The sequence below is a fragment of the Acomys minous genome (assembly GCF_964271855.1).
Source record: "Acomys minous genome assembly, chromosome: 4".
Classification (NCBI taxonomy): domain Eukaryota; kingdom Metazoa; phylum Chordata; class Mammalia; order Rodentia; family Muridae; genus Acomys; species Acomys minous.
Window position 1 is genome coordinate 30653234 of NC_140486.1, and position 25230 is coordinate 30678463.

General features: G+C 45.0%; 1 protein-coding gene across 3 annotated transcripts in view; it reads left to right on the forward strand.

Moving 5' to 3' along the window:
- The window catches only part of MARCHF3 (membrane associated ring-CH-type finger 3), a 148183-nt gene that overhangs the window by 103488 nt on the left and 19465 nt on the right, over positions 1-25230 (forward strand). For all 3 annotated transcript variants that reach the window (XM_084779598.1, XM_084779597.1, XM_084779599.1), the window contains 2 exons: positions 4442-4685; positions 8603-8807. In XM_084779598.1, coding sequence (XP_084635724.1) covers positions 4498-4685; positions 8603-8807 — 393 coding nt within the window. In that variant the 5' untranslated portion in view covers positions 4442-4497. The remainder of the gene's footprint in view (positions 1-4441; positions 4686-8602; positions 8808-25230) is intronic.

Here is a 25230-nt window from a genome sequence, read left to right on the forward strand (position 1 = left end):
AACCACCAGGTAAGGAGCCGCAGAAAATATAAATACTCAAAGTTCGGATAGCCAGGAGAGCTCAGGGAAGTCTGAAAGGCTGTCTGGTCCTCATTGTTCATCCTGTGAATGCTGTGTCTCTGGTATGTGCAACGTTGAGTGTCACAGAAAGCCATGGATACAGCCCCAACACATTGTAGGTGGCATCATGTCACATTGGACACCCAGATAAATGGTGTGCCTCTAGGAACAGAGGTATAGGGTTTTTTTTTTCATTTGGGGGCTTTGTTTTACTTTGCAATCCTCATGGAGCTCTCTGGTTCCTGAGGTACTGGGCTGTAGAGGTGAGCCCAATGTGCTTTCTGCATTCTTTCCTTCCCTTCCCCCATGTCCTGAGTCTGCGTCTTCATGATGCCAGCCACGTTCCCATGGAAATCACTTACCAGTAGCGCACTGTTCCAGAAACCCAGTAATGATTAGCTGCGGCCTGGTTGGGCTCCTGCTTTTGTGAAACCTGTACTTTGCCCTTTGCGAGGGTCATAGCTTGAATAGGCAAGCCTTTTTATTTTAACAATTCTCTAATCAGGCTTTCATTTATTTAGCCCCCTGATCCGTGTTCACTGTCTCCCTCCTGTTCACCTTCGCCCACTCTTCCCACTGTGTACAGCTGAGTCTGGCCAGGACCAAATCATCCTTTATTCTCAACCTGAGAATGAAATTGTACAAGGTGTCGTATCCAGCCAACAAAGGATCATCCTAGCAGTGCAGCTTGGGATTTCAAGTTTACACATACCCAACTTCTTCCTGGCACTGTAGACGTGTTAGAGAAGAAAATTCTTAGATGGGCTTGGAAGCTATTTTCTTTTCCCACAGAGAAGCACAGGAATACTACTAAGAAAGCTGTCGAATGAATGGTGCTTGAAATTTTGCAAAAAGGTCAGTGGAAGACCAGAGCTAGCTGCAAACCCATAGCTCAGCTCTTTTGAGCATCCAAGGCAACCGCCTGCTGTTTTCCCAAGAGACTCCAACCAAGACAGAGAAATGAGCTGGGCCATTTGTCACTGCCCCAGGTGCAACATATGCATGCCAATTGGTGCATACAGCCTGCAGGCCCACTCCTGCCCACCCATGCCTCCTCTCAAGCCCTGAACTTCCTCCTCTATAAGATCAGGGCACAGTGAGCTCTCTTCCCTCCTCCTCAGCATGAGTAAGTGTTTGGATCCATTCAGCTGGGGCTGGAACCAACTCAACCATCTCCGCTGTGGTGGAGCACATTCATGCGCTGTGGGATCCCTCCCTCCCACCTCAGTTTAACTCAAAGAATAGTCTTGTTAGGACTAGGGGGATTCTCTGCCAACATGACAGTCTTTGAATCTCAAAGGTATTCGGTAGTATAGAGCGGGCATGCTGGTTTGTTCTTCAAGGAGCGCTGGACTGGGATAGCTCTTCCATTTACTCCTAAGCTGACAGATGGCTTAGAGCAGCGGTTCTCAACCTGTGGGGATCGAATGACCCTTTTGCACTGGTCACCTAAGATCATCATAAAATGCATATTTTTACATTATGATTCATAAGACTAGCAAAATTACTATTATGGAGTAGCAATGAAAATAATTTTATGGCTGGGGGGTCACCACAACATGAAGAACTGTATTAAAAGGTCGCAGCACTAGGAAGGTTGAGAACCGCTGGATCTGGGGTGCATGGCTCTATAAACATGGTACAATAAAAGAAGCAGAAGGCTTGCTTGAAGGAGAAGCAAGGTGGCGGTACCCGTGTCCCTTTGTGTTGAGCACAATGCCCAGAACCTACTACAAAAGGAACTCTCTATCCAAGTGGCTGATAATGTCCCTTTGCTTGTGAGAAGTGACATGAAGTACATCACTCAGAAGCTGAATCACAGACAAAAAATAAGCCCAAGAGAAACGGCTGCTGGAATATTTTAAGGGCATTTTGTTGTGGATGTAAGTCACTACTTCCTCTGAGGAGAACTTCTTCTGTTACTAGTGAATGGCCATGCCTGCACAGGGTAACCTAACTAGGGAAAGCCCTGGCTCCCACTGGCCACTGTGAACCCTTCCCTGCCCCCTTCCAGCTCAGCAAGCACAGGGAGAGTGTGCTTCACTCTCTGGGCTGGAGTTATGCAAAAGCCAAAAATAGACTCTCCGAGTGCACCCAGACATAATGATTCCATGCAGCAGAAGGTCACTGTGTCTGCTTTTCCTGCCAACACACCCCTGGCTCTTCATCTATGGCTGCTTTGTGAAGCGAGAGAGCTGTGCCAGGAAGCTGTACTCTGTGGCTGGGAGGCAGTATCAGAATTTAAAGTCATGTCAATGAGGTTTTGTCAGGGTAGGCTAAAGGAGGGGTTACACACAGTTTTAGAGGAAGACAATCTTTTAACGTCCTTTTGTTTGTTGGCCTGAGAGCTACTGTAATTCCATTTAGAAGAAAAAAAAAAGTCTCTCTGGTTCAGCTACAATCAATCTCCACCTTGCTAAGTCTGCAGATAAGACAAAAAGGTATCTGCCCCAAAAGAGTTCTGTGGTTCTGAGGGGTGGGATCATAAGTGGGTTTTCCTTGTGCTTTCTAGAACACATCATATATGTAATATAAAGTAAAGCAACAAAACTTATTTTTGCACGTGTATGCATGTTAACATGTAGGCGCATGTAGGGAGTGTGCAGATGGGTGTGTCACACAGGCCCAAAGTTGGCACCTCAGTCTCTCTGCACCTTATTTATTGAGACAAGGTTCCTCTCTGATCCTGGAGCTCACCAATTTCTGTCAACTAACTAGCAGCTTTCTCCAGTGATCCCCTGATTGTATTTTCTGAGTGTGGGGTTACAGGCAACAACCATATCTGCTGCTTTGCATGTGGGGTCTCGGGGCCTGAACTCTGGTCTTATATTTCCACAGCAAGCACTTTATCCACAGAACTATCTCCTGAGGCCCCAGAAAAATCCTATTTTTCAAAAAAAAAAACTATACTCTATACCAATGATCTATATTTGTTTGAATTTTCAATATTAAATTCTATAAAATGGCATGGATGGACAGCCACTGCCTGTGTTCCTGTGTTGCTATCCACAGCCATTCCACCATTATAGAATCCAGAGAAATACTAGACAGGAACACACACCCACAGAGACACAGAAACACACACACACACACACACACACACACATACACACACACACACTGAGAAGATTCTAGCAACAAAGAAAAAGGGAATCAGCCACTCACCTCAGTAGCAAGGATGAGGATCATGACCATTTGTCTGAAATAATCAGACTTGTGCCTGTCAGGAGGCAACCTGTCCACTCAAGTATATCTGAAAACACTGTTCTTACCCTGATGCACATCATTCTGAAAATTGGAAAGATCCTGTTTTCCAGGCCTGTAGGGATCAAGCAAAATGTAATAAGTAGAGACAAATATCCAGGAAGAAACGACCCCTGGAGGAATCCCAAGTATCTTGTTTAGAGTTGGAGGGGGGAAGGCAAGGCTTCCACTAGCTAGACTTGAGCTCTGATGACCCTGACTGCTTTCTGACAAGAGCTCAGTCTGTGAGCCAGTCCTGTCTACTAAGCTTGGGCCATGAGGTGAATAGCATGATAGAAATGGCACAGTGGGTGGGGGTACAATGAATCCTGCAAGTTTCCTCACGGCTCACACATGTGTCTTTGGCTGTTCAGTGGTACACAAACAAAAAACTAATGCTAATGTATTTATTTTAATGCCCATGTGAAAAGCAAAACATTTCATCAAACTAAGCACTGCCTGAACAGCTGTTTGCAACTGGCTTAGCTGGGTGAGCTTCTTATGGGAAGCTAACTCTCTGGCTTGCGAGGTGGAGTGGCACATTACAGGACACAGGTGTGGCAGAGGTTGGAAAGTGATTGAATGACCACACTTGGAAATGGTGCTCAAGAATGTGGAAGTTGGCCAAAATTCTTTGCTTTTCCTTCCTTTTCTCTCCCTGTTTTTAATCTCAGTATCTCTGAATAAAACTGCATAGAGAATAAATTGCTTACAAGAAAAAATAGTTGCAAGCAGCTTTAATAATGATTCTAGTAACTTTTAGAGAGTGTCAACAAAGACTTATTGCATCTCTGGGGCAGAGCGGGAGAATAGCTTATCTTCTCTTCAGATCTGGGCTTCAGAGCCATCACTCTGTCCCCTTCCGGAAAGCAGGGCTCCGGAATGCGTGTGTGTGCACACATGCTTGCTGTCTTGTTCATAAGCAGGTGTTCATAACTCTTGTGGCCTATGTGTGTATGAGTGTGTGTGTACAAATGTATGTGAGTATGCTTGTATTAAATAGTAACAAGATAATAATGCTACATCTGAGCTACCCCAGTATTTACATTAAATAATGGCATGCTGATGTTGGTGGTCCATAATTCTCCTTTTTCCATTAACCATCCAGCCAAGTAAACTGTTTTCTGATCTCTTGTAGATGGAAATCTTCTATGAATGTGGAAGCCATTAACAGAGTAATTGCTGTCTGTTGCCATGACAACCAGCCGCTGCAGTCACCTGCCCGAAGTCTTGCCAGACTGCACCAGCTCAGCTGCGCCTGTGGTGAAGACCGTGGAGGATTGTGGCAGCCTAGTGAATGGGCAGCCACAGTATGTCATGCAAGTTTCAGCAAAGGACGGGCAGCTGCTGTCAACAGTAGTGCGGACTCTGGCCACCCAGAGGTAGTGCCACAGTTAAAATGAATGTATCTACAATTGATCCAAAGAGCTGTTTGTCAGGTGGAGAATGCTAAAAGGAGTGTAATTAGTTCTCAGGTCTTTCTGTCAGGGAAGGGAGGAACTGGGCAAAGATTAAAAAAAAAAAAAAGACTACCCAAGTTCTGTTGTTGCTGTTTCCACAGCAGCAAGAGCACAAAGCTAAAATTCATGTTGTCACATTCCTCCTAAAGCCACTGTGGAGAGCGAGGCAGGGGAGAACTGCCACAGGATGTGGGGTTGCTTGCTTTACATTTGTTATTTTGACCCTGCTGTGGCTAGTTTTGTTTTGTCTTTTTGTACCCAGCAGCTAACAAAGCTAGCCCTTCGTTAGGACAGAATGAAGAAGTCACCTGATTTCAGGTGACTGAGCTAAAGTGGTTGGATTTGTGGTCTCAGGTAGCCCAGGCTAGCCTCAAACTCACTGTGTAGCTGAGGGTGGCCTTGAAGGCCTGGTCCTGCCTCCACCTCTTGCATACTGGCATGTGCTACCATGTCTGGCCTTGTGGGTAAAACTTTGAAGTAACATTCCTGGTGTGCATGCTATTTAGCGTTACCCAGTGGATACGCTCTCCAGGCTGGTCTCTGGGTGGGTCTCCTTTTGCCATGTAGGGATCTGTTTTGTCATCTCCTCCTTTACACTCTACAGAACCCTCCAACCTGTGACATGCTACTGTCACAACTGGCTTCTCTGTGTGAAGAAGAGTGAGGTCTCTGAACAGCCTGGAGACCACTTATTCTAGTCAGTACCTTATCCCTGGGGTCTCCTCCTATGCTGCTGTGGCCCGTGGACAGTGTAGCCCTGGGAGCTACAGGCTGCCAAGATAATGGGTGTACCAAAGATTCTCCAGTTTTCTTTCAGAAAGGAAAAAAACATCTAATTTCCTAGTATCCATACCAGCAGCTTATAACCTCCTATGATTCCAGTTCCAGGGGATCTGACACTTCTGGCCTCCCTAGTCTAGTATACTCATGTGCACACACATACACACACACATACACATGTATATACACACATGTATATACACACGTACATACTATCAAAAATAATAAATATCAACTTTTAAGATATGTATGTGTGGCTGTCACAGAAGAAAGAAAGACAAATATGTAGTGTATATTTTCCATTTATTAAAGAATTTCCAGCAATTGTTCAGGACTCCGAACATAGAGAGGTAGGAAACGTCATTGACTCTCTGTGAGCCAAGGACAGCAATATGTACTCCAGCCACCCTGGCAGGCATCAGGGAGAGCAGGCTGTTTGATGTAACAGAGAGCTCTGTGTGTGTGTGTGTGTGTGTGTGTGTGTGTGTGTGTGTGTGTGTGTGTGTGATGTGTCTTTCACCTACTCCTAGGCCACATAGTACTGCCCATCAAAAGGCTGCAGTTTTTTCTGCTTATGACTCAAAGTGAACAAAGACAGAACACAAAGGATGCCAAGAGGCAAAAGCCAACTGCCACCTTTCTCTCCTGGGAGTACAGATGGGTCTCCTGGGCAAGTGAAAGGCAGTCCTGCCTGCCTCTAGCTTCCATTCATCCTCGGGATCATTCCTAGAGAAGCCTTTAGGGATCTGCAGTGTTTCTGTGACTGTCTCCATCTAGATCAGAGACAGCATTAAAAAGTAATGGACCTAGGTTAACAGCGTCTCTGGAGAACTTGGGAGAAAGAAGGCAGAAAGTGTGAAAGGATGCTGTTTGTCGCACACCATGACAACATTCTTTTAAAATGTCATTCATACAGGGAGTTAGCCCCTCCCATTGGAAAAGAGGCCATCTTAATTTGATGTTTCCATTAGACCTACATGGTAAGGGCTATGCTGCTTGATTTTCCTCAGCCTAAGAAATGCTGTGAGTGAGAGCACAGCCAGCGTTAACTAGGTTTGGCTGTGTGCTTGTCTCCTAGATGTAAGTCTGTTCTAGGCCACCTCTTCTCACATTCTCACAGGCACAATACAGAAAGGCTCCACTTTGGAGCCCATTTTTAGAGGTCAGGAAACTAAAGGATGGGAAAATGGAGTTACTTGTTCCTAGCTGGCTGACAAGCCCCAGAGCCTAGGTTTGAGCCCAGGCAGCTGGATTGCAGAGCTGGGAACCATTGATGGTGCCACGCCCTCTTCAAGAAATGGGAGGCAGTGGCCTTCTCACATTTGAACCCCAGACAGAGGCCACCTCAGTAGGACACAGTCACCACTCGCTCCCAGTGTGGTGGCTTCAGCATACCAGAGAGTATCCTCCACACCTCAGCGTTGAGCCCCGCTCAATCTGCAGCTTCAGAGTTGGGTACCACTTTACTTCCCTGCCCTAGCTCTCCTGCAGTGTTGAAAAGAGAAATGAAGGAACCTTGCATGTACCTTCATCTGACTCAAAATATGCAGTTTGTCTAGAAACTACCATTGATGTCATTTCAAGAGCATTTGTTCTTGGGACTGCAGAGAAGACTCGGCTGTTAAAAATACTCATTGCTCTTCCAGAGAACCCAAGTTCAGTTTCCAGCAACCTCGTGGTGGCTCAGAACCATCCATAACTGCAGTTCCACGGGTCCAGTGCCTTCTTTTGACTTCTGTGGGCACCAGGCATGCATGCAATGTGCATACATACATGCAGGCAAACCACTCACACACACAAAATTAAATAATAACACATAAATGGCTTTTTAAAAGAATTTGTTCTTAATTGTGGTGGATGGTTTTTATAGATTTATTTTGTGTATTTTGTCTGCATGTATGTTTGTGTATGTGCTGGTGCCTGCAGAGTCAAAAAAGATATTGAATTCCCTGGAACTGGATTGTGAGCCACCGTAGGGGGTCTGGGAATTGAACCCACGTCCTCTGCACGAACAAGTGCACTTAACTACAGAGCCATCTCTCCAGCCCGCAACTTTATTTTTTTCATTGGTCGTTTGCCTGAAGTTTTTCTGTGTTCAAGACAAAAGTATGGTGCTGGAGAAGAGAGAGAAGAGAGAAGTGGGCTGGGAGATGGCTCCGTGGATAAACACTTGCCACTCAAGCGTGAGGATCAGAGTTTGGATCGTCAGTGCCCCCATCAAAGGCAGGCAGACGTGGCGGCTAGCTTACAACCCCAGGACTTGTGAGACAGAGACGGGTATCTCCAGAGCAAAGTGGCCGACTAGATAAGTTATCTATTTACTAGATCTGAACTCAAGAGAGACCCTGCCTTAATATAAGATGGAGAGCAGCAGCCATGATGACATCCCATATCAACATCTGGCCACTAGCACATACACCTGTGAGTGTGTGCCCATATATCCATGTGCCCACACACATGTAAACCACACACACACATATACACAAGCAAAAAAAAAAATCCCTATAAATTATGAAGACATATAGGCCTATTTAAGCCTATCAATCACAGGGATGCCAAGTCTTTCATCATTTTAAAGATAGAAGAGGAACAAATCTTTATTTTTGCTGGGATCAGGCTCTAAAGTAAATAAATAATGGGAATTTTACCTTTATTTTTCAGAATAAGCTATAATAAAACAAGTATAAATCCTAACACGCCTATATGTAGTGAGGTAACCATGTAAAAGGTAATGTTTATATCTAAAAGCATTTCAACAAAGAAAGGAAGAAAAGAGGTAAAATTAACACATCATTATTTGCCTATATTCAGCAAACTAACAGATCAAGTCATTAAGACACAATGGCCTCTGACCTCACACACAAAAAGACATCGTGAGTCAGCAGTGTCCAGAGGGATATATAGTCAGGCACAAGCACAGCTATGAAGAAGGGAGCTCAAAGCAGTTTATATTCTGAGCCGCTGCCGCTGGGGAGGGCCCAAATGCTGCAGATCAGGGGCCCTCCCCGGAGCAGTGAGTTGCCACCCCGTGACTAGCAGGTGCCCTCCTTCTCTTGCAGCCCCTTCAATGACCGGCCCATGTGCAGGATCTGCCATGAGGGCAGCAGCCAAGAGGACTTGCTCTCTCCGTGTGAATGTACTGGGACCTTGGGGACAATCCACCGGAGCTGCCTGGAGCACTGGCTGTCATCCTCAAACACCAGCTACTGTGAACTCTGCCACTTCAGGTTTGCAGTGGAGCGCAAACCCAGGCCGTTAGTGGAGGTCAGTAAGTGGAGCACGTCCTGAAAACTTAGACGGAGTGAGCGAGTGATGTCTGCTTTTATGCCCAGCCACAAACCCTGTAGGGGCTTCACTGGAGCACAGCAATAGCTCTGAGAGGGAAGGAAATGGAGAGAATGTGAGGGAAAGGGAGAAGCAGACAGACAGCAAGAGGGGTCGCTGACCATCTCCCTCAGGAGCCAGCAGCACACGAGTGACCTCCACAAAGGGTGGAAACAAGAAAGGATCGTTCAGTGTAAGGAGAAAGAGGAAGTTTAGAGAGATGACCGGCATTTGTCCATTCCTGTGAGACAGAACAGCCACACCAGACCCCTCTCCGTATACTCTCTGCCCAACTTGAAGCAACACATAAAGGGGCATTTGGGTTGTGCATCCTAGAAGTCGCCTTGAGGAAGGATAGCTGTGAGGCACAGTGGATTTAGACCCAGACTTCCTGAGTTCTGCCACCAGGGTAAGTCATCTCACCTCTTGAAACTGCTGTAAGGATTAATGCAATCACTGAGTTTAAAAACACTTAGAATCAGGAGACATTGGAAAACATTTGGATGAACAAAGGTCTTTCTGATGCTTCTCAATGAATTTGTCTTGCACTGGAATTTCTTTTCGCAAAGGGTGATGCTGTCAGATCAGTCACCAAAATAGCAGGACGCTCTCCTTTATGTATTACGATGCACAGGATTTTCCTTGAGACCCAAGGACAGGCCTGGTCTTAGAATATTTGGAGGAGGGGAGGAGGGTGGTTCTTAGGGTAGTTCTGCCCTCTCTCCTATTTCTGAATCCTGCTAGTCAATTAAAGCCCCAGAGTTGGCAACAATAAAAACTTTAATACATTATGAGGCAGTGAATACTGAGAGGGGCCAGAGTGCAGATGTGCTAAGAATCATGTTACTGTGTCAAGGCTATCCCTGAAAAACTGCAACCAGAGCTGGAACCTGAAATCAAAAGGCCCTTCCTGGAGTCCGGGTAGCAGATGCTGACACTGAGATACTGACAGCTCCGTGTATACCTTCTCATGGTCTTCACCTTGAAACTTTAACCCGGCCTTACAACTGGAGCCAGTCTGATCTGTGACTTACGTCCCAAGTAGTGCAATATTTATTTGGCCTTCCCCAGCTGAGTTGCTTTTGTGAAAGCTGAATCGAGTGGCCTCTTTGTGCAGCCATCTTGCCACTTGACAGCCACTTTCAGAAATTCATATTTGTAGATTGCCTGTCATGATCTAGCCCTATACCAGATTCTTAGGACCCTAGCATGTCAGATCCCCTCTGCAGAGGGACAGATACCACGGGATAATAAACAGAGGGCATGAAGGTTTTCCAAGCCCAATAGCAAGGGTCTATTTGTCCTTTCCAGCAGCTTCTGGAATCTCCCCCGTTTGCCACTGTAGCCTCTCCAGGGAAGCTGGCTTCCCAGGGTGAGGAAATCAGGCTTTTAAATGGATTCCTCCCACTGGTCTCCTTTGCAGAGGCCTTCAGATTGGCAACAATCCCAAAGAAGGAAGGGCTGTTGTCGGTGCATGCTCACACACTCACACTATAGGTTTTTAATAATGCACAGTGATCTCTTCCCATCTTGGAGAGTGTAACGCGAACAGAAGGCTCTTTAAAGTTGCCAGTGTCAGGGCCCCAGACTGGCCGGCAGGAGAGCTGGCAGCTGTCATTAGACCAGGAACCGAGGCCAATGACCTTGAGGATGTGTGAGGCGCTCTCCAAGATTTAGGGCCTCACCTACAAAAACTTTCACCCAGACGGTCACCAGCGGTGAAGTTTTCATTGCACAAATGGAATGTGACGATTTTCAGAGTTAATGATGATTGAACAAGTTGAAAGTGAAAGGCAAGCTCCCTCAGACTGGAGGGGGGCTGACCGTTTGATCATCTCATGGTGAGGTGAACTTGCTGTTTGACCACAAGCAATAAAAAGTTGTCTTTGGTTTCTCAGCTGGAGAACAAATGAGAACCAGGTGCAGGCAGATTTAAAAAAAAAAAAAAAACAAGTGACATTGTTAATTGACTTTTCCCAGTCTTACCGAAGGGCAGCATATTCACAGGGGCCAATGCATCTCAATGATTTCATCTGAGATGAGCATGCATCTTCGTAGTATGCCAGCCAAAGCTGCCTGTTTGGGTAAAGGATTAGGAGTACTGTTGCATTAGTTCTCCATTTTTATCCTCTTAATTGCTTTAATCATTACTTTGTTTACCACTTGGATCTGCTTTCTCATTAAAGCAAGAAAACTCTATAGCATTTCATTTTAAAATCAATGTGACAATAGCAGCTCTTGTTGCTAGAGGAAGCAGTTTTACAAGTCATTTATAAATTGTATTTGTCAGCAAGGAGATGCTAACATAGCTGCAATTACTCCAGCATCTTAGATTTGCACTTTTAGGAAGCCCTTTTGGTTCTTCACAACCCTTCAATGCCTTTTAATCCCTGTCCCTGAGGCATTCTCTTTTGCCTCCTTTTCTGCACCCTGCAGCCAGTTATTAGCCATTCATTTTAGGTCCAGAGTCCAGGACTGATGTGTATATACAGGCTGTGATGCAAAATACTTTTTCCTCAGAGGGTGAGTTTCTGCTCTTAATGGCCACCCATAGCTGGTTTTTATTAGAACCTCCAGACTGACCCTGCCCCACTCCCCCGCCGTCCCAGTTTGCCCCTGACCATCTGTGTGGTCATCTGTGTGGCTTGTTCAGTTTCTCTGCCTCACTATGGAAGAGGGTAGGTGAGGAGCTTTCCATGACATCTTTTGGTCTCTGTAAAGCTAAATGTCCTTATGATTTTTTTTAATACATTCTGAGATTAGATGATGTCCACTGGGGATTACTTGCTTAGTGTGCAGGAGGCTCTGGGTTTGATCCCCAACACAACAAACAAGCCACGCTTTAAATGAACATTCCTTATCTCTCACCTTCTTACCTAATTTGCCTGCTTGCCCACATCATAGATGTTATGTCCTAAATATTTTCCTGCTACAAAGCAAGCCAGTGAAACAAAAGTTAGTTCCAACCCAACCCATGAGAGCTACAAAGCAGCTATCTCGTTTAGTCAGGTGTGGATAAATTCCTGTGTGGTCTAACTAATGCAGTCTCATGAGGTCTCTGTCCAGTTGTGCATGAAAGAAAGGAAAATGTGAGAACTAGGAGACATAAACAAGGGGCAGTTCTAACACACATGCACTCCACACTTTCACAACCACCATGGCCTGCAGCAAGCTGTTGTGAGGATGCTAACAATGACAATGTACCCAGAGGCAGTTTGTAACATGAAATGGCCCCCAAGAACAATGGCTCATTAAAATGTAGTGAATAAACATTCACTGACCATAAGAGGACCCACTGGATGCCTCGCCTGGAGGTCTGTGGTCTCCTTCCAGCGCCTCCTTAGTTGTCCTGAGTGAATGAGGTGATGCTATTCTTCTTCAACAAAGAGTAAGATGCAGCTAACTGAGAACACACACGCACACACAGTGTTTGCCTGGATTCCAGCCCACTGCGATGAGCCCAGCACTCTGAAGGCAGAGGCAGGGGGAATCTCTGTGAGTTTGAGGCCAGCTTGGTCTACAAAGTGAATTCCAGGACAGCCAGAGCTGTTATACAAAGAAAAAAAAAAAAAGACAGTGGTTCTGGTTGACCACTTTGCCAAGGAGACCCACATCACTGTGTGCAAAGAGACTGTAGGCAACATCGATTCCTAAGGATGGAGAATTTGCTACAGATTCTTAGGACATACATGTGTAATAGTCACCTTTGTCCAGAAAACTCCTAAAGTTAGAGATCAGTTAACAATTGGTGATTGATATGAAACAGCAAGATATGGTAGAAATACGGTTTTTTTAAAAAAACATTCTGAGTCAGTTCTTCCTCAGTCATAGGAGATGTGATTTTTCACAGAGGGCATGGTTGGGTTTCTACATTCCTATTTCCTTTACAAAGGCCTACATAACTGATAAGAGTTATATGAATAGTTTGAAAAGCTGTTCCCTGTGAGTTTTGGTTCAGAGAAATTGAAACCGAGAAGTGTTTTCACACATATCAGCTACCTACAATAAGAGAATATAAAGCTAGGGAAATGAAGTTTAAGGATTTTTTTTTATGAAAAATGTTTTTCTTTTAAGACACTATAGGAATATGGCTTTAAAATGTGCCCTCAATTCAGTGTAATCTCCAGCTACCCAACAGAGAGAACTACATACAGAGTAGAGGGAACTACACACAGAGCAGAGGGAGATACACACAGAGCAGGGAGAACTACACACAGAGCAGAGGGAGAACTACACACAGAGCAGGGAGAACTACACACAGAGCAGAGGGAACTACACACAGAGCAGAGGGAGCTACACACAGAGCAGAGGGAGCTACACACAGAGCAGGGAGAACTACACACAGAGCAGAGGGAGCTACACACAGAGCAGGGAGAACTACACACAGAGCAGAGGGAACTACACACAGAGCAGAGGGAGCTATACACAGAGCAGAGGGAGCTACACACAGAGCAGGGAGAACTACACACAGAGCAGGGAGAACTACACACAGAGCAGAGGGAACTACACACAGAGCAGGGAGAACTACACACAGAGCAGGGAGAACTACACACAGAGCAGAGGGAGCTACACACAGAGCAGAGAGAACTACACACAGAGCAGAGGGAGCTACACACAGAGCAGGGAGAACTACACACAGAGCAGAGGGAACTACACACAGAGCAGAGGGAGCTACACACAGAGCAGAGGGAGCTACACACAGAGCAGAGGGAACTACACACAGAGCAGAGGGAGCTACACACAGAGCAGAGGGAGCTACACACAGAGCAGAGGGAGCTACACACAGAGCAGAGGGAACTACACACAGAGCAGGGAGAACTACACACAGAGCAGAGGGAGCTACACACAGAGCAGAGGGAGCTACACACAGAGCAGAGGGAGCTACACACAGAGCAGAGGGAGCTACACACAGAGCAGGGAGAACTACACACAGAGCAGAGGGAACTACACACAGAGCAGAGGGAGCTACACACAGAGCAGGGAGAACTACACACAGAGCAGAGGGAACTACACACAGAGCAGAGAGAACTACACACAGAGCAGAGGGAGAACTACACACAGAGCAGAGGGAACTACACACAGAGCAGAGAGAACTACACACAGAGCAGGGAGAACTACACACAGAGCAGAGGGAACTACACACAGAGCAGGGAGAACTACACACAGAGCAGGGAGAACTACACACAGAGCAGAGAGAACTACACACAGAGCAGAGAGAACTACACACAGAGCAGAGGGAGAACTACACACAGAGCAGAGAGAACTACACACAGAGCAGAGAGAACTACACACAGAGCAGAGGGAGAACTACACACAGAGCAGAGGGAGCTACACACAGAGCAGGGAGAACTACACACAGAGCAGAGGGAACTACACACAGAGCAGAGAGAACTACACACAGAGCAGAGGGAGAACTACACACAGAGCAGGGAGAACTACACACAGAGCAGAGGGAACTACACACAGAGCAGGGAGAACTACACACAGAGCAGGGAGAACTACACACAGAGCAGAGGGAGAACTACACACAGAGCAGAGGGAGAGCTACACACAGAGCAGAGGGAGCTACACACAGAGCAGAGGGAGCTACACACAGAGCACAGAGAACTACACACAGAGCACAGAGAACTACACACACACAGAGGCTGGAAAGATGGCTCAGCAGTTAACAGCAGTTCTCTTCCAGAGGACTTGGGCACAATTCTCAGCACTTGTGTGCCAGGTTACAGCTGTCTATAACTCTAGTTTCAGATTTCCCAACACTTTCTTCTGGCCTCCATGGGCGCTACACACATGGTACATGGGCATACATGCAGGCAAAATACCTATGCACATAAATAGAAATAAGTAAACATTTAAAAATTTTTAATACTTGTGTATATGTTAATTTCTTACATATTACTGTATTTTTACAGATATGTGAATAGATACATTTATTCATATATGTCAGACTTAGAAACAATGTTGTACTCTTATTGTGTTTTGTTTCATTCTTAATATTCATCCAATTAAAAACAAGAGAGTTTTGCCTTAGGATGTCCATCAGCAACCCCTTGTGGCAATGGGGTTAATTGGGGAATAGCACCATAGGAGGCTTAGGCTGATTTGAATATTGTTGCTTTTGGAGCACCTGCAAGTTTCTCTCTCTATTGCAGTCTGTGAGCGCGGCCCGGGGAGTAAGGTGTGCAAACCATAGTCCGACCATGTGATATTTGAATTTTATTGGAATAATAACTTCATTTTTCACTGAGGCTCTGGAATGACTTCAGGAGGGACCCGCACTTTCCAATTCCCCAGCCCGCATTGTCTGCCTACTGTTCACTGAGATTGGAGGATTTCTCCCACATTTAAGGGTGTTATTTATACATTCCTTTCTACCAGTATTGTTCTTTGAGGGGCTTATAGATGAACCCAGTGATTTCTTCCCTCTTTTCCCAACCAATGGATGTCTAGAAGAGTGTCCTTGCATGGACAGTAACAACAAATAACTAGCTATATGCCTGGCCCCTGTGTAAAACTGTTTCTAGCCACACATTCCCTTGACCTTTGGCAGGGTCACTTAACAGGCCTTCCATCATGGTTCCATGTGGCCTTGTGGTACCATCCTGACTCTGCCAACCACTCAGGTGCCAGGTCTGGTGCCCAGAAGCCACAGCACCCCTGGATCCTACAGTCAGTCAGCCTTGTGATTTCTTGGTCTGGGTGGCTAATTTGGCAGTTGTTTCGTTACTTAACGCTTAGCTACAAAGAAGCTGTTTTAAGGTATCTATTAAATTCACAGCTTGCTTCATTAAAAATCACTTCATTAAAAAAGCAAGCCAACCAGAGCGCTCACATGGCCATGCCAGATGGAAGTGAGCTAAGTGCTCAGCGCCTGTGCTTCCAGCCCTTTCGTTGGTGGTAAAGGATTAATTTGGAGGGGGGCGAAATCCAATTTCCTGCATAAAAAGAGTTACATGAGAGGATTCTATTATTTTAAATTGTACTGACACCCGCAGTGAACTTGCGTTGAGATACACCTTGGAATCCATGCTCTCACTGAGATCTAGTTGCTCTTCCTGCTTCTGTCTGAAACCTTCAATGGGATGAGATGCAAAGACAGGAAATATCAAGAATTATTCCGTGTGGCTTTATTTTCACTTTTCTCTGTTTAAAAAAAAAAAAAAAAAAAAAAAACAGGAGGCAAAGCACAGCATAGCAAACAGGTGTGTATCTGCTGCCCAGACATTAGCAGCACACCTTCCCAGAGCAGCCTGTTGGTGGCAGAGAAGACGTCTGTGCTCTTTACAAACTCACCCCTACGTATTCCCACATGTGAGAGAAAATCCAGCCGCATAGTCTTTAAACACATCTGGCCAAAGAGGAAGAGGAAGTCAACACAATGAGACTGGACTCCAATGGCTGACTCCCAGTATACGAGCCAGTATCTACAGCAAACGTTGGCGGCTAAGGGCTTGAGTCTTTGAAAGGCAGAGGATTAAATGTTATTACGTGGGAGTTGGGGGGGGGGAGGTGGAGGTAAGGGTGTCCCCAGGCTGCTGGCAGGAGAGCTTTGTAAAGGGGAGTCACAGAGAGGTGCAGCAAAATGTCACCGAATGGCTGCAGCTCCTGAAGCCTGCCGAAATAACGAGGCACGGTTACGCTCAGGAATTGCCTGTGCATGTTACAAGGCACGTAGGAGAGCCAAAAGGAGGCAGAAACTGCAGGAGGCCTGTACATATTTCTGAGACAGGGTTAGAGAATATGCACAGGACTCCCTGCTGAGGGCTCCCACCAGGCCCCCATGTGCCCTGCAGTCTTAAGTAAGCAACTGGCTTTTAATTCTGAAGAAAGAATGCATAGCCTTAAAGAAATCCACTGAGCACTATTGGGAGTAAGGTAGGTGCTGCCTAGCGGACAGCTGTTACTGGCAATAGGTATAGGCATAGCTGATGTGGATATGGCAACTTCTCTTTGCCATAAAAAGTGGAAGAGGGATCAGTCTATACTGGGAGCTCATCCTTTATCCCTGGTATTAATACCCTACTGTGTTCTATCGTGGTAAGAGCCCCACTCCCCAGAACAGGCCTGAATCAATTACTTTACTTTGAATCCACCTATATTTTAATTTTAAGATATTCACACACCAGGTTTTTTCCCTCCTATTGACCCAAGTGAAAAGAAAATATTGTATGCTATCCTATCTCAATGTCTCCTGTATTCCTACAATAACAAAAACTTTTTCTACTTGTAGATAAGGAAACTGCATCTCAGACGTATTAAGATACTCTTCCAAGATCTTAAAATACTTTCAGCCTCTGGGCTAGTAAGGTGGATGAACAGGCCAGGTCCCCTCTCATGAAAGTCCACATGGTCTCTCTATACCTAATGTCTTGGTCTGATTGGGACTGCTATAACAAAATACCATAAATACGATGACTTATAACCAATGGATGTTTGTTTCCTACTCTTATGGAATCTGTTAAGCCTGTGATCAGACGTCAGGATGGCCAGGTCTGGCAATGGCTCACTTTCATGTTGTAGCAAGAAGTCAACAACCTACATCTTCAAACATCAGGGAAGAACTCACTTTCAGTGGTCTCTTCTCTAAGGGCACGAATGCCAATGATGAGAGTTCTGTCCTCATGGCCCAATCATCTCTCAGATGCTCCTCCTGTAAATACCACCAACCTGGCTGTTTGCTATTCTTTCTTCCTTTGGTCATCAGCACATGCATGTGCACAGAGCCCAGGGCTTGCTTACCAATCACCAGGCTTTCCATACAACTAGGTATACTTCAGAAAGGGCAGAATGAGGGTTACAGATACAGTCATTGGTGGAGCACCTTCCTGGCATGTGTGATGCCCTAGGTTCATCCCTTGCTACAGGAAATAAAGGCTGGGAAAAGAAGAGGAAGTGAAGGAAAGAGAGAGGGAGATGAAAAACATTGTTAATAAAACCTTAGTTTCCTATTGATACTGAGTTTGTCTACTAAATCCAGAGTTGGTCTCCAAGAGGGAAGGATGTATAGATGGAACACAGGAGCTTTTTAGGGAAGTAGAACCAATTTAGTATTACAATATCATAGTGAACATATGTCATTATACATTTGCCAAATGCAAAGACTGTATAACACCAAGAGCAAACTCTAGGGTCAGCAATGGACTTTGGGTAACAGTAACATGTTAGCATAATACCATTGCCATCCTGTTAGGGGACGTTGATGATGGCAGGTATTAGTTCCTTACCTCATTTCTGTGACAGAAACAACCTAAGGCACAGAGATCACTGTGGTAGAGAAGGCCTGCCCATAGCAACAGGGACATAAGGAGGCTTGCTCTCATCATGGCCAACCCGGAAGTAGAAAGCACAGCCCAAACTGGGGTCAGGCTATAACCTACAAGGCCTACCTCCCCTCCAGCTGGGCCCCACCTCCTAAAGATCCCACAAACACCAAGTGTTCAAACTTGTGAAGGGGATGTTCCGCTGAATATTGGGAGTGGGAACAGTGGTATGTAGGAAATCTCTACATCCCACTCTACATTTATAAGAACCAAAAACTGCTCTAAAATGAAGTCTATAAAAAAAAAAATGAATCCCAGGGCCAGCAACATAGCTCAGTGGGTAGAGGAATCTGCCAGAAAAGCCTGAAAACTTGCATTCAACCCCAGGACCCATGGAAAGGTGGAAGAGAACTGACTCCACAAAGTTGTCCTCTGACTTCCACATATGCCACATGCTCACAATTAAGAATAACAATGTTTTTCTTTTTTAAATTTTTTATCAAAAGAATTCTATTTTTACATGTACATTTATATTATTACACATATATAATAAACTACATACAGCAAGAAGAACCACGAAACAATCAGGAATTATATAACTGTTACATTCATAGTGTTTTGGCTATTTGTACTTGGCAACTTTGAAGAAAACATCTTTCCTATCTTGGTGAGTCTAAAATTCTGATTATAAATCAATATCTATCATATCTCATTTCTATCAACTTAGAACATCTATCTAGACCTAAAAGCATATTAACTCCTAAAAAACTAAGCTTAATTGTAAAATTAAACAATCTGGTATGTGGTCTTCAACCCCATCAGAGACTTGCAAAGGAATAAAATTAATTACTTGAGTAAACAGGAAGTGCAAGTTAGCAGCTTCCAAAGTAAAAAACAAAAAAAACAAAAAACAAAAAACAGAGACAGTATGCTGTCTGAACAGTCACCCAAAACTCTCTAGAACGTTGGAGCATCATCTTCAGCCTTCTGGCCCAATATATCTGACATACATATTTTTCAGGCAGGAACTATTGAGGACTTGCTGATCCTGTCTTGTCAGAGTTTGGCCATCGACTCTGCCTGCATCCAAGCTTGTCCATTTCAGGCAGAATTCTGTCTGTGGCCAAAATGAGAACATTTTGCACAGTGGCTTGTTTGCCACATTTGAAGCCATCTCCATAAGGAGATTCTTTGATGCTCATCATCTTCTTTGAGGTAGGCTGGGGATTGCCAGGAGTTAACCTGTCTTGTTGTCAATGAATTTTTAAAATAATAAAAAACATTTTTAAATGCCATATTCTTTGGGTCTCTGAGGTGTTTGAAGACCTTATCTAACTTTTTTACCTTATCTGTCTATCAAACCTAGGATGTATATTCTCGTAATATACATAGACTAGTAATTGACATGACCATGATTTGATCAACTAACAGTTAACTTTATAACTTACTTATCCTAAACAGCCTACAATAGCACTTTCAAAGTATTGGGAGTAAACCTTGTTTTCTACTTGAGTCGTATGGGTACAATAACTCATATTAGAGTAAAAATAGACACCCCATTTCCCTTAATGGGGGTTAGATAGGTTTTGGTTGTTTGCTTTTTCATTGGGAGTTGGTTCTAAGCCACTATTGGTCTTACTCATAGAGAAAAGGCGGTTCGACTCAGGGATATCTCTCTTTTCCTTTACTTTCTTAAGTTTGGAGCTAGGGGTTGAAAAGAAAGAAGGGGGAATATAGAAATATATAGGGAAGATAGGACAAAATACATTATTGAATCTACTCCTCAACTTAAGGCCTTTATTGTTACTCACAAGGTTATTTTTAATTCATTGGTATAGAATTTTGTACATTGATGCAAAATAAGTTTAATTTTGGTACATTGGTATAGAATTCAAATTTAAGATAATTCTTAAGAATAATTTTTTAAAATCCCAAAATGTACTAGATCAAGTCCTAGGATAACAGAGTGGGGTTTCTCCTCCATCTCTTGACTCTAGTCTAATTGAGAAATAGATGTTAGCTATGTGAGTCCATGCAAAGATAGAAAACCATTCTTCACTTTGTCCTGTCCCGTCCTCTCCCCTCTCACCTAGTTACCCTTCCTCCACACTTGCATCTCCATTTCACTGATTCATTATGTCACTAGCTTCCTCTGAGACCGCTTGCAAAGGAGAAATGCATCAGAAAGCCAAGAAACTCAACAGTGTGGAGAGCCTTGCCCCTCCTTCCATGTGCGGCAGCCAAACACAATGAGCTTAAGTTCTCCAGAGATGCCCACGGGAACAACTCACATTGTCAAACTTTGTTTTACAACCTCTGAAAAGCAGCACTGAATTTTCCCTGGACTTTCTAGTGTAATTGCCTCCGTTTTGCTTCCCTTTCCTGACAGATGCACCTGATCTGGGGAAAGACAAGAGCTGGTCCTCAGGCTTTGCCCTCCTTCTCTGTTATTCACCACACGCAGGTTTCTACCCTTGCCTTCTGCTACACGGCTTCCCGTCACTACACAAGCATGGGGACTGCATGAGCTTGTCTGGATAAATGCTGGCTTTGCAGACCATCAGCACCAAGTTAGAGGGACAGATGTGCCCTGATGGCGTGCGAGAAGAAAGCTGGTTGTGCCTAAGTAACACTAATAACACAGAAGCCAGGGGAGTGCCTTTAAGCTTTTCTTCTCTTTTGAATTCTGAAAAATTGTTTGCAGTTTTAGCTGCTTCTCTTGGGAGGATGTATAAATGTATAAGACCTTGTGAAGAGGGATCAGATTGAGAAGGAAACTGTCTTCTATTCACTGTTGTATTGTGGCTCTATCTTCAGTGATGGTACTAGCAACTGGGAGATGGAACAAGTGGTCAGGTTTCCCTGAAGGAAAAATGGCTGATAGTTCATATGAGACTCTGGCAGTAACAGCATCAGGAAAGGCGTAAGATGGAATGTACAGACACCTCCTTCCCAAGGTTTCCTCTTTGCATATAGGTGGTGTGAGAAAAGCCTCAAGAAATAGAAGTAAAATGGCTCCGATATGAGCTGGATATGGTGGTGTATGCCTGTAATCCCAGAGGCAGGTGGATCGCTGTGAGTTTGAGACCACAAAGTGAGTCCAGGACAGCCAAAGCTATGCAGAGAAGCCAGAGAGAGAGAGAGAGAGAGAGAGAGAGAGAGAGAGACAGAGAGAGACAGAGAGAGAGAGAGAGAGAGAGAGAGAGAGAGAGAGAGAGAGAGAGAAGATGAAGAAAAAGAAGGAGGAGGAGGAAGAAGAGGAGGAGGAGGAAGAGGAGGAAAGAAGGAAGGAGGAAGGAAGGAAGGAAGAGGACTAGAGGACTCAGGTGTGCCTTTAATCCCAGCCAGCCTGGTCTACACAGACAAACCCTGTCTCAAAAAGCAGAGAGAGAGAGAGAGAGAGAGAGAGAGAGAGAGAGAGAGAGAGAGAGAGAAGAGAAGAGAAGAGAGAGGAGAGAGAGAGAGAGAGAGAGAGAGAGAGAGAGAGAAGAGAGAGAGACTCCATGTTCCTAAATATGTGACTTTAACGTGGAGCCCCAGAAGTCACTCATTGGTCACAGTACATTTCCAGCTGCTGGAAGATACACGTGGCGTTCATCTAAACACACAGCCTATCAGGTGAAGGGTGACAAGATAATAGGACACTCCTGCAAGGCTCCTCTTGCGAGCTGGATTTCTTTGAGGGAATCGATAGGAGACTGCTGTAGGTGTTTTTAAACAAGGAATTTTCAAGTCTCTATTTTTTTTTAACAGCTTTACACACTGAACTAGAATTCACACGCCTTGATTCCCACATTTAAATCATGCCAACTCAATGGCATTCAGTGTTTTCTCAGAGCTGCATAAAACCCATCACCACAACCAACTTTGGAGCATTTTCATTGGCCCCCAGAGAAACACCACACACCTCATTCTCCTGCCGCCTCCAGGACATGTCACTCAGCCATTTGCAATTGGCCTCTCTCACTTGGCACGGGGTTTACAATCCAGCTTTGAATTCACAGGAAAAGGATGGCGAACCTCCTGGCTGTGTGAGGTGTCTTCTTCATCTCAGGTTGTTTCTATTCCCGTTGTCCTCTCAGTCATCGCCTGTGGCCTTAGCCTGTGCCACTGTTCTGAGCACGTAATGCTCTCCTGTTTATAGGCACAATCTCCTCAATGTTAGCAGTAGGAAAACTAGTACAGGGATGGTAGTGATATTTCCCTCTTGAAGTTTGGCTCTTTCCCTATCATAGTAAGATGATGAAACCGTGTTCATATTTTCTCTCATTTCATGGAAATAATTTGTACTTTGATTTTTTAAAAATATTATCTGAATCTTTGCTATTCTTCCTCAGCAAGCTCTTTCCTCAAGTTCATTTATTCAATTTACTTGCTTTCTCGTTGTCTCACAGAGTTCATTTCTTAAAACCTCACTTTTTATGCCTCTCTTTGATCTTTGAATTTGGGGCGGGGCGGGGTGGGTCTAAGGAAAAATCTAACTCTCAGGCAACCAAACCCTACTCTCGATGTCCAACTCATCAAAGCCCAGAGAATCATGCTGGACCAGGAGTATCCTAAGGAAATGTGGGGAATGTTCTAAAACCCTGATTCTTACCCTCTCCTGTGGCTCCTGGATATTTGAGATTCTGATAAAAGCTTATGTTCAAATGCAAGTTCAAAGGGATGATAGGTTTTCTCAAGCGCTTCACCATAGGCCAATGTACCCTCATCTAGGAAGCTATATAAATGAAAAGAGAATAAGGTATCTTTTTCCAAAAGTGAGTGCAGCACCCACAAAATACCAGAATTTTGAAAACTGACTTCCTCACACACAAGGGGACCACATTATATAGTATGAACCACAACAGTGGGTGACTTGCTGTCTTGGGTGACAGCCCACCATTTGGTGGTGCACTTGCGCAGGGCCTGGGCTAGTAATTAATTTGGTTTCTTCAATGGTTGACTAGGCTCTGCCATCAGGACACCTCTGGGTACATGTCTCAAGACCAGTGAAGCTCAGAATGTGTCTGTTTCCCAGCTGGAGTAGATGTTTCCCACAGACAGCAACTACTCATCCGGTCAGGGTCCACCATGCCCTCCTCCTCCTCCACGCCTCAGTCCCTGAAGTCATGACTCATGTTTTTTGAGCCTCACCCTACCCATGAAGAAAATTTTCTCTGGAGCTAAAATATGACTCAGTGGTTGAAAGCACTCACTGCTCTTAACAGAGGTCCTGAGTTCAGTTCCCACCACCCACGTAGGACTGCTCACAGCAACCTATAACCTTAGGTCCAGGGAATCTGATAATCAGATATCCTCTTCTGGCATCTACAGGCACCCAATATACACAGCACGCATGCGCACACACACACCACTTAATTTTTAAAAAGAATGTCATAGTTCAAGGCACCTCTACTTAGCAAATGATCTATATCCATTGAGCATAAGGTAATGCCACCAAAATAGGCAACACTGCCCTCCCCTCTGTGACAGCGCCACAGCCTCACCTGCTCTGATAGCCACGCCCCTAGAGGAGATAGGCAAAAAAGTCCAGGAAGCAGTAAGAGTAGGCAGCAAGTGGCAGTTACCAAAATATTTAAAAGACAGGGACGCAATGAAAAGCAACTTTTTCTTTATTAATATATTTTGTGGTGGACCAAGTAATTATCTTTGAAATAGCAATAGTTCATACTACTTGCAACAGTTGTGATGTGCCTTGGGGCTGGCAAGTGCCACTAATGACACTGAGATTTTCTGCATAACTCAAAGGGAGGCTCAACTACAGTTAAGTCTGTAAAATTAAAAACGTTATTTCCCCCTTCCAAAACCATAGATCCTGTTACCCTACCATCGACCCCTTAGGGTCTGCGTATATAAATACAAAAATCATGCAAGACTCTTGAGAGAATGTGGTTCAGTCTCACTACTCCAGGACCACAGGAGTATAAACGATTGCTGCATGGCTGAGAAAAGAAAAGAGAAAGGGACCTTGGCGCGGGGGGGGGGGGGGGGGGGGGCAGGGGGGGGGCCTAATAAATGGCATTAGAAACCAGGTGTAATGGCACCTGCCATCAGTCTCAGCACTCAGGAGGCTAAAGCCCAACCAATCCCAAGTTTGAGGCCAGCTTGAGTTAGCAGCGAGACTGTCCTGGGGTTGGGGGAGGAGGTGATGGCATGAGAGGGACGTGAACACAACCAGGAGACAGAGCTTGCTAAGTGAGTGGACTTGTAGCTGAGAGCAGAGGAAGAAGTGGAAGGTAGCACGCGGGTCATTTATCCTGCTGCTGCTGTGTGCAGGTGTGGCTCAATCTGAAAGAAGCATGGGGCCACAGGAGTGGTGGAAGGCTAATTCATCATTCCACTGTCTGCCTTGTGAGAGCTGAGCTGGTTATTCCACACATGGAGAGGTACAGAGCAGCTCCCGTGCACACAAGCCCAGAGCTCATAGAGGGCAGCCTGGACGATGGATGCGTGCTGTCTAGTTGAGCCTGTTGTTTTCACTTCAGTGGGAACCTACAAGTTCTATGTCATCTCTGTGTCAAGTAGGGAGGGCCCTTTATTACCCCCAGAAAAGGCTGAGCCTTCTACTCCTTCCTAAGAGAGACTCCCACATTTTACTCCTTAAGAGTTGAAAGAACTTGAGAAAGGTCAGGGAAGCCTTTTGTAGAGATAAATGCGCTACGTCCCATGCCCTCTACCAAGCCTGTGCTGTATGCCCTGCCTACTGCCTTCTCAGTACTATCCACACAGGAAAGAATGGGTACAGAGGGTTGAAGCCAGGCATGGTGATGCTTTAATCCCAGCACCCAGGAGGCAGATGCAGATGGATCTCTGTGAGTTTGAGGCCAGCCTGCTGGTCTACAAAGCAAGTCCAGGATAATCAGGGCTACACAGAGAAACCCTGTCTCGAAAAACCAAAAAAAGAGAAAGTGAAAAAGAAAGAAAGAAAAATGAGGATTGAGATAGACCCAGGTAGAGAAAAAGCCAAGGGAAAGAAGTGGAGGCTGGAAGCTCTAAGTGTTGGCTCCTCCACCATCTGCCCTTGAAGAGGCAACTTGACCTCCTGAGCGTTAGCTTTCTGTCTGGAATGGGAATAATGACACCAACCAACACGTGTA